The following is a 9,884-nucleotide window of genomic DNA, read 5'->3' as shown; positions in this document are numbered from 1 at the left end:
TCCAAGCAGGAGGCGTGCCAGCCGCCTTCTACTGTAGGTGATACACTGACTATGGGTTAGTACCTTAAACAACCCCACTTCAAAATCTCTGAACTATCCCTTTAAGAGATGGTAGTTTCAGTAAATTTTGCTTTTGATAGCTCGACATTAACCGTAACTAATCTGGTGCTATGTTGACTCAGTGAGCTTTAGCGCCACATTTCAAAGTGCTGTATATTTATGTAAATGTCTTTACTTATTATATTTTCTGTTGATTTGCTGATGGACAGATGGCTAGCGTTAACGTGGACACATAATGCCCACTGCCCCTTCGCTCTCATCTGGTTAGCTAACGCTAGCCGTGGGAGCTAGCCTGCGGTGCCGCTTGTTCCCGATTACCATTGGTAACACTGTCCCAGTGGCAGGATGATATTACTGTGGAAACATGGTGGTGACCCTCTGGTTTCCCCCCAGGTTGCCCTGGTGAGTAAGCAGCTTCATTGTGAGCCACAAAACCCCTTTTTGCATTGTTATGTTAGCACCACAAGCCGTGGAAGCAGAGCTAACATTGTTAACCATGCTAAAGGGATGTTTCATTGGGGAGACCAGAGGGAGGGCACAATGTTTCCACAGCAACATTTTTGGTGTGGGATGGTGTTACTAGCGGTAATCGCCAACTAAGTGGCGCTGCTAGCTAGCTCCCACCTGACTAGTACGCAGTGCAGAGCTGGCTAACCAGTGAAGAACGCAGGGCGGGCACTAGGTTTCCAAATGTTCAAGTGGCTGGCCAGATGTCTGTCACCCACCAGACCTGGGTGGTGTGCAATGCAGCAAAATTAAGCGCAGACCGATAATGCTTAACCGGTCAAAAATATTCTCAACAATTAATCATTATTGTCTCTTCAAAACACCTCACTCTCTGGGTATTGCTAAGATCTGGGAACACTGACATTCAGGAAACCAGGCACCTGTACCACAAAGTGAGATCAATGAGTTAGCAAGCTATGTTTAACCTTAATTCAGGTTTTACAGAATTACAAAGCTGGCTCACTTTTAACTGGTGGAAATCACCATGGCAACCTAAGCTGCACAGCTAATTTGCTGTTCCAGGCTTTCCATTTACACACTGGTTTAAAAACATAACTTTTAATAAACTGGTGCAGTTTGCACAATTAGAATCCAGAATTTAGTGAGGTAAAGATTATTTTATTCACTGTTTGATGTCTTCTACACCTCAGAAGACTATTAGAAACTAAACAAATTATTTGTTTCCATTGCCAAGACATCAGGTGACTGCAGGACTTTGCTGTAGTGATGTCAGTGTTCCCAGATATTAGCAGTTGGGTGGGTACGATATTAACAGACAGTAATGATGACCAAAACTATATAAGTAAGAGTAGTTGTAATGAACCTTTGAGCATTATCAGATTTGACCTCTAAACTTGATCATGTTTACCTCTCGTACTGTCTCATTCAAAACTGTAACTACTGTGTTGGTGTAAAGCTAACAGGACGCTGTGTGTGTCTGCTTACCTTGTCTGAAGCCAGGATCTTGAAGGAGGCCATGACCTGTTCTGCAGTGTCAGTCTCGGCGGTCTCGCGGGTCATGAAGTCGATGAAGGCCTGGAAGGTCACCACGCCTGTGTTGTTGGGGTCCACCAGAGTCATGATGCGAGCAAACTCCACCTCACCCTGTCACAGAGACGAGGATCGTATCAGTTAGTAGCGAAACACCAGATAAAAATGAAACCTATGTACTGTCAGATTTCAATTTGTTTTAAACTTCCTGAACAAAATGAAACTAAGGAGAAGCCACGAGTCGTGTTGTACTAACCAGATCGTAACCCATGGAGATGAGGCAGGCACGGAAGTCGTCTGGATCCATCATGCCGTTTCTCTTCTGCAAAGGACAAACACATTTGTATTTTTTATCACTGGAACAGCTCGTAAAAATGCCCATTTTTAATTTCTTACTTAATATTGAGCATTAATGCTACATTTTAGGACAAAAAAAATTCACAATTATCTGTCAAACTGATTTTTAAGTTCAAAAATAAAGATATAAGCTCTACATTGTGGTTTGTGTTGTTTATTATGGATTTCTCTGTTTGTCATGACTGAATAATCCCAATATAATCCAACATCCACATTGTGGGAGATTCCTTTTCAAGGTCAGTGAACGCCTCACCCTGTCGAAGTGGTTGAAGGAGGCCCTGAACTCATTGAGCTGCTCCTGGCTGATGCCCTTGGCGTCGCGGGTCAGGATCTGGTTCTCCACCTCATTGATGGTTCTGGCGATGGTGGTGAGCAGCTGCTCCCAGCCCACGCGCACATGCTGCAGCCATGGAGGAACAGAGGCAGAGAAAATACGATTGGAGCAGAGAAACAAGAGGTGGAGGGTGGAGGGTCGGCTGAACGCCAAAGCTGCAGCAGAGTACCTCCATGGTGTAGTTGGTGTGCTTGTTGTCGAAGATGAGGGACTCCTGGCTGAGCTGGTGGTCTCCCTCCAGCTTGTCGATGTTGGATTTGTAGTTGATGATGTTCTGTTCGTACTGCTTCAGGCTGTTCATCTGTTCCTCCAGGGAGCCGGCGATGTCCACAGACACATGGCTGATCTCCTGCAGGCGCACAGAGGAGGAGAAACATCTGAAGGGCAAGTCCTTAAAGACAGTCTGTTTTTATATCTGTACAGTCAATCCCAGACAACTACAGAGAATCTTTTACACCTTACACAAGTTAAAGTGCAGTTTCCTTTTCTACCTCTGACACCCTGCTGTATCACAGTAACACCGTACCTCCATCTTGGTTTGAATCCAGGGTCCAATGATGTTGGCCTGGGCGGCAAACTGGCGCCTCAGCCTCTCGTTGGCCTGCTGTCTGGCCACCTCCTCCTGGAGCATTTGGTCTCTGAGGGGAACGAGGTGCTTCACCTGCAGGTGGATACATTAACACCAACCACTGTGAAACCAAGGTACCAAAATCCATTTACAACTTTAGGTAAAACCTGAAAGGTCAAAATAAATCAAATCCTATATGACTGGACCATGTGGGAATTTAATTTGAAAGGACAGACACAGGAAGTGGCCATGCTCAGTACCTGCGGTTATTCCACAGGCTAGTTAATAACATGTCGGGCAGGAAATCCAAAGTGTGGGATCATTTTGAGAAGGTGAAGGACGAACCCAAGGTGATATGTAAACTCACCTTCACTGGTCGACTACAAACATGACGTATCATCTGAAACATGGAAGTAGCTACATGCCCATTAGCCCACAGCGTCATTAACAGGCGGCTCGCTCAGTGTGTGACATGCACTTGTAGATAAAATATAGGCCTATATTAATGAAGCGTTAACAGTGCGGCTTGTTTATGAATCCCACAGGAACAGAATCTATTTTTTCAGCACAGATGGTTAGATGTGTGTCACTCTGCTCTGACAGATTGTGTTCTGCAGTATTCAGTGACACTCAAACTTAAATGTGCTGCACTATTTATGACCTGTCGCTGTGTATGCGCTGACTTATTATTAGCCAGATGACCAAATGCAGCTGTGTGAAGGTTTTCATTTCCTGTTTACATTATGTCAACTAACGCTAAACAGAAATTAAGCAGATTCAGGAGGTGATCCTGCTTAATTGTTTTGTTATTTCCCATGCTCCTTTGCTATGAGTCCCACGTGGTGATTGTTGGGTGTGTTTGATGTGACTCACAGTGTCCCACTTAGTGCTGATGTCCTGGGGGCTGAGGTTGGTGTAAGGGTTGATTCCAGACAGCTTGATGCCGTAGGTCTGGGCGATCTTTAGGATCTCGTTGTGGATGCCCATGGTGGCCATGCGCTCCTTGTCGGCCTCGGGCAGAGTGGCCTTGAACTGGTCGTGAGCGGTGATCAGACTCTAGAGACAGATTAGATCAGTGTTACACTTGACTGGTGAGTGAAGGTGCTGAGAATGTCTCTCATTTACAGACGTTATTCTGGGTGACCCAAAACTCGCTCAAAAGTTTTTTTGTATGTTTTTTGTTAGATTTGAACAAACAGTAAAGTCTGCCAAAACAGGTGCATTCATGTGCTGCTGACTGAACTGCCAAGTCAGAAGTTGGCTCATGAATGCTCTCAAATGTCACATGCCAGAACTTCCCACCTCCATCCTGAGGGGGTCCGACACAGCAGGAGAGATACTGACATGTATTCCTGCTCTTTTCTCTTTAATACTGACTCCTAGAGTCCCTGTCAGTGCAGACATTTGGGTTTTTACATCTATATTTTTTGCTTTTCTGGTCACAATTCAGGTTTATTTTGGTGAATTATCGTTAAGAGAAAAATGGCATACCTTTCAATGGATTTAATGATGCATATGAGTGGACTCTACAAATAGAAGGACTGCATGTGGAGCTCTTAAAGCAAAACAGTCGAGCATAACAAACGAGTGATTTTACAGCTTAACTATAAAAAGGTAAATGACTGCAAATAATCCTCTGTGTTTTGAAGTAGAGATACGTATATTGAGACAACACTGAAATTAGGGATGTCCTGATCCAATCTCAAAGATCAATATCGGAGCCACTGGCATTTTTAACTTATCAGTATCGGCTATATTCATCTATATAGGGCCAGGTGTGTTTACTCATGAAGTTTTCATGCACAGTGCGCAACAAGTGCAGCCGGTATTAACTCTGCAGCTTCCATCTCTTCTCCACTTTGCTGTGCTCCCATGTTAGCCTGAGTGTCAGACTGAAGCTGCCAGAACCTTCAGTCTGACATGGCTTCCATTGAAGGCGATTTACAAGGGGGAGGGAATTTGATTTTTCCCTAACCAATCAGTAGAGATCAACGACTCACCCAGAATCTGACGTCATTAGTATCCATGCCTCGGGGGTGCCGAAAACAAGCAAGCATTGCCTGTTTAAAATGTCTCCGTCGTCGTGCACGCCCAGCTGCATCGCCGTTAAATCCAGTTTAGCAGCTTCCTTAATTTGGTCCTCCATTAACGCAAGTATAGTGGCGAAATACCTCGATAGCATCGTTAATGTGGTCTGTAGGATCTGTAGACGTTGCTATCCTTATCAGTTACCCACTGGCGTACAGCTTGACATCAGCGTGGCGCTGATTGGCTAATCGCTAGACCCCCAGCTTTCATTGGTCCGTCCATCGTTTGGACGAGATAAATCGCAAATTCATTGAAGTATGCCAGACCAGAGATGCAAGCCTACTCAGTTGAGTGGGCGGGGTCTATGGTCTGGAACCAGGCTACTCCCATGTATGGGCGTTATGGAACCGAGCCTGACCAGCAGCAAAACACCACACGCCATAAAGGACAGCAAAATTAAATAAATTATGTAATTTACCAAAGTTTAAGCATCTTTTGTGCGTTTCACCGCAGGCGTAAGAGAGACAGACAGCGGTCTGTCACACTCACCATGTTACTGCAAGTACACCAAATGCCCCAAAAGCAAAGACTCAATAAGAGTAGGCTGATGTAGTAATGTAACCTATGCAAAAGATGCAAAGATGATGAAAATAAACACTCAACTGAATACAGACCATTCAGGTAACAGAGGCTGCACCGAAGCAACAAACACTGGAGAATACTCTCTTAAAAGAAGAGAGGAAATCCCTCCAGACAGCGACAAAGCCAGAAAGATTAAAGGGACGGTTTGTTATTTTATATGCTGTTGTTTTGTAAAAAGAAAAAGTAAGAAACATTAAGGAACAGCTTAGATGCATGTTTTTTTTGTCTTGATGCACTGCAGCTATTCAGTCGTACATATACACTGGATTGAGTATAATAACTTTAAAGTACTTGACGTGGGCACTGTGCAGCTGTTTCATTGAGGAAAATAGAGGTATTGCATCAGGACTCAGCAGATACTCAGTATGAACTGACTTGTATCGGGGGCGAAAACACTTGATCAGGACATCCCTGGCTGAAAATATATAGTGTCTTCGTGCATATATGATGCTGGCTGTGCTGTACCTGAATCTCCTCAATGCTGTGGACAATGAACATGTCCTGCAGGTCCTCCATGGCTCCATCCATCCAGTTGTTGAAGGGCGCTGCCCTCTTGGCAAACTCCAGGTACAGCTGGTCAATAGTCTCCCACAGTTTCTCCACACGCTGCAGACACACAGTCAAGACTTGTGTTACAAGAACCATAATGTGGACAGAGGCACTGCTTGTTATGAAAATTAAATGAGATGATTAACTTACTTAAAAACAAATTTTGGAATTTGTAGAACCCATTTACTACTGTCACCTTAATTACCTCGCTGCCATAATGTTGTGTTTGTATTGTGAGTGTTTCACAGGGTGTACCTCCAGTGCGTCCCTCCTCTTCTGGGTGAGGGTGCCCAGGTTGTCCCACTGGTCACAGATGCCCTGGCAGCGGGCGTTGACTGAGGCAGCATCATGGTAGTCCAGCTCACTGGAGGAGACGACACAAGAGTCAAACCACAGCTGCATTAAACCTCTGTACTCATAAAAATGTGTGTCATACAGACTGGCAAATGTATATTATGGCTTCATTGTGCAATTTATATTTATCTTTTATTACATGTATATTATGGCTTTTTAATGACATTTTTCTGATTGTTTAACCACATACTACGACTATGAGTTTTTTATTACATACTAAGCTGTGGCTTCATGTGGAGATGTATGTATGTATGTATATATAAAAGGTTGGCTTGACATCACTGGCAGCTAGAAGACATCTACACACCAGGATACCGAACATCCTCAGTTGTGTACCAAAATCATCGACATGGAACCAGATCACAGGAGAGACTGGTTTTAAAAGTCCGTCACACTAACACTGAGCTGGGGAAGACTGGTTTATGGTATTATGCACCTCATTACTGGAATCAACTGCAGAGCAGTTTGAACTTAGAAACACTCATTATTATTTTACTACAAACTATGACTGAACATTTTACAATATTTACATACTATACTCTGGTTTTTTATCAAATTTCACAATTCTTTACATACTATGACTTCCTTTTTTTTCTTTTTTAACAATTATTTACATACTAAACTATGGATTTTTATAATATTTTTAATTATTTACATACTATACTATGGATTTTTATATTTTTTCAAAAATATTTACATACTATACTATGGATTTTTATATTTTTTCAAAAATATTGACATACTATAATATGGATTTTTATAATTTTTCAAAAATATTTACATACTAAACTATGGATTTTTATAATATTTTTAATTATTTACATACTATACTATGGATTTTTATAATTTTTCAAAAATATTTACATACTATACTATGGATTTTTATCTTTTAAAAAAATATTTACATACTATACTATGGATTTTTATAATTTTTTAAATTATTTACATACCATACTATGGATTTTATCTTTTAAAAAATATTTACATACTGTACTATGGATTTTTTTTTAAATAATTTTCTAAAAAAGTATTTACATACTATACAATGGATTTTTATCTTTTTTTATTATTCACATAGTATACTATGGATTTTTATCCTTTTTTTGTAATTAAATTATTTACATACTATACTATGGATTCATTAATTTTTAATTACAATTACATTTTTTTTTAAATTCATATGATTTTTTTTATTACATACTTTTTGGCACATTTTTATGATTTGTCAATCAATCAATCAATTTTATTTATAAAGCCCAATATCACAAATCACAATTTGCCACACAGGGCTTTACAGCATACGACATCCCTCTGTCCTGTGTTGGGAGAGAATAATTATGAGCACATCACATAGGTGTAAGTCTTTCAAACGAGCATACATTAAGGAGACACCTGCTCACAAACTTTTGACCGTACAAAAATCCAAGTAGGATCAAAATGATGTCTTTACTAAACCTCTGTAGCATGGAGTAAGTGTGCAGGCGTTAATTCTCCTAAGAAAATATCACACCATCAATAAACGGTAAACTCAGCACATTTATTCTTTAAACTTTTATCTGCAGTGAGACTACTTTTAAATATGTAAAAATGGGGACAGGTAATTGAAAATATCAAAGCTCGGGAAACTGACCTTCTGTGTGGCATTTTGTAAAGATGCAAAACACCTGCCACCTTTTAAAGGCCCTCTGACAAACTATTACATTCCCCAAAGTTCAACTCACATGCTCCCCCAAATATTAGGAGTGCTTAATGCCATTTCATGAGTTATCCCATCCTGCTCTGAGGGGTCATCTGAGAACATTTTGCTTTTGAGTGTATATCTGCGTTAAAAGTAATGAATGAGAAGTTATGTGTGGCATGCATACATATTCAGCATTATGGTGTACATAGCATCAAAGAGGTGGTATCAGAACTATCTGTGGAAAAGGCCCAGAGGAGTGGTGAGGAATAACGAAACAGTGAGATCAGAGGTTTCTGCTCTTTCATGACTCATCCTTTCATCTTTTTATCCCTCTCATTAACATGCTCTCCACTCATTCCCACTTTTGTTCTTGGCTGTATTCACATCCTCGTCTCCTCTCAACATATCTCTCCGATCGCGACAATTAAGAGTCCCGGAACACTTCAGTCGCTCATTCTCTCCTCTCCTATCCCTGCTACAGTCTCCATATAAGCCCTCAATCTAATCATCTCAATTCTCATTCCTCACTCCCTCCTGTTTCTCCTCCTCCTCACAGTTTCTCCCCATTGTGTCCTTAAAAGCCCCCCAAGACACACACACACCTCTGTTAAACTGCTATGATACTAAATTAAAGCACCCAAAACATGAACAAGAATTGTATGTCTCTGTGTGTCTCTGTCCAAGCTTCTTACTTCAGCTCCTGGGCGATGGCAGCGATCTGCTCCACTCTGTCCTGATGAGCGGCAAGGTCGCTCTCGAATGCCTCGTGCTTCCTCATCAGGGCTCTGATCTCCATCAGAGATGCCGACTCGTAGTCCTTCTGGGACAGCAGGTCCTCCTTACCTGAAACACACAGATGTTTAACGTGTGTTTTATTACCTCAGCTTCACAGACCAAAACTACAAGCTCTTATATTTATACAGAGAAAAAATATGGTGATACGTTAACATGTGTAAATGATGCACCTGTCCTGCTGTTGCATATAAGTCTCATTAAAGTTCATTCTCTGATCTGTTTTCTTCACTCTACTGCACTCAGCCATTTCCTTTGACTCACTGTAGCATTTTGTTATTCACATGTATGCCTACAGATAGTTTTATCACACTTTTATCTCATGACAAACTATACTGACTTTTTATGCTGTTTTGAACGACATGCTATACTATGACATTTTGATGCAATTTTGAACGACATGCTATACTATGACTTTTTTATGCAATTTTGAACGACATACTATACTATGACATTTTATGGTATTTTGAACGACATGCTATACTATGACTTTTTTATGCTATTTTGAGCCACATACTACACTACAACCCTTGTATGCTATTTTGAATGTTATACTATATACTATGATGTTTTTAAGTTATTTTGTATGACCTGCTACATTACGTTTTTATGCTTTTTTGAACCACATACTTAATCATGGAGGTTTTTATGTTATTTTAAAAGGACTTGCTATACTATCAAGTTTTTATCCTATTTTGAACAACATTATATTCCCTGCTATTCTGAAGGACATGCTATGACTTTTTTTGTGCAATTTTGAACATATTTTACTATGACTTTTTTGTGAAATTTTGAACGTCTTTGACATACAATGATGACATATTTTAATAATTTTTTTTGGACATGCTACACTGATGTTTTTATCTGAAGTCTGGAGTCATATTTTGATGACAAAAATCATTTTTGTCATTATATATTTTACCATAATTTTGTTTTTTTGGACTTACTATGCTTTGGCTTTTTAACACATACTTTGTGTGACCAACAACTGTATGAGTTTAAAAAAAATTATGACACGCAAG

The 9,884-nt window shown here is 40.5% G+C and overlaps 1 protein-coding gene across 1 annotated transcript in view; it reads right to left on the bottom strand.

The window, feature by feature from the left end:
• Positions 1-9,884, bottom strand: part of actn3b (actinin alpha 3b) — a 52,741-nt gene that overhangs the window by 1,834 nt on the left and 41,023 nt on the right. The window contains exons 12-20 of the mRNA XM_033609323.2: positions 8,763-8,913; positions 6,291-6,399; positions 5,952-6,092; positions 3,690-3,872; positions 2,775-2,909; positions 2,418-2,597; positions 2,168-2,314; positions 1,814-1,879; positions 1,513-1,671 (exon numbers count right to left, since the gene is read on the bottom strand). Of these exons, the coding sequence (XP_033465214.1) occupies positions 1,513-1,671; positions 1,814-1,879; positions 2,168-2,314; positions 2,418-2,597; positions 2,775-2,909; positions 3,690-3,872; positions 5,952-6,092; positions 6,291-6,399; positions 8,763-8,913 (1,271 nt within the window). The remainder of the gene's footprint in view (positions 1-1,512; positions 1,672-1,813; positions 1,880-2,167; positions 2,315-2,417; positions 2,598-2,774; positions 2,910-3,689; positions 3,873-5,951; positions 6,093-6,290; positions 6,400-8,762; positions 8,914-9,884) is intronic.

This window comes from Epinephelus lanceolatus, chromosome 22 (genome assembly GCF_041903045.1).
Source record: "Epinephelus lanceolatus isolate andai-2023 chromosome 22, ASM4190304v1, whole genome shotgun sequence".
Lineage (NCBI taxonomy): Eukaryota > Metazoa > Chordata > Actinopteri > Perciformes > Serranidae > Epinephelus > Epinephelus lanceolatus.
This window is presented reverse-complemented; position numbering and strand designations above follow the sequence as displayed.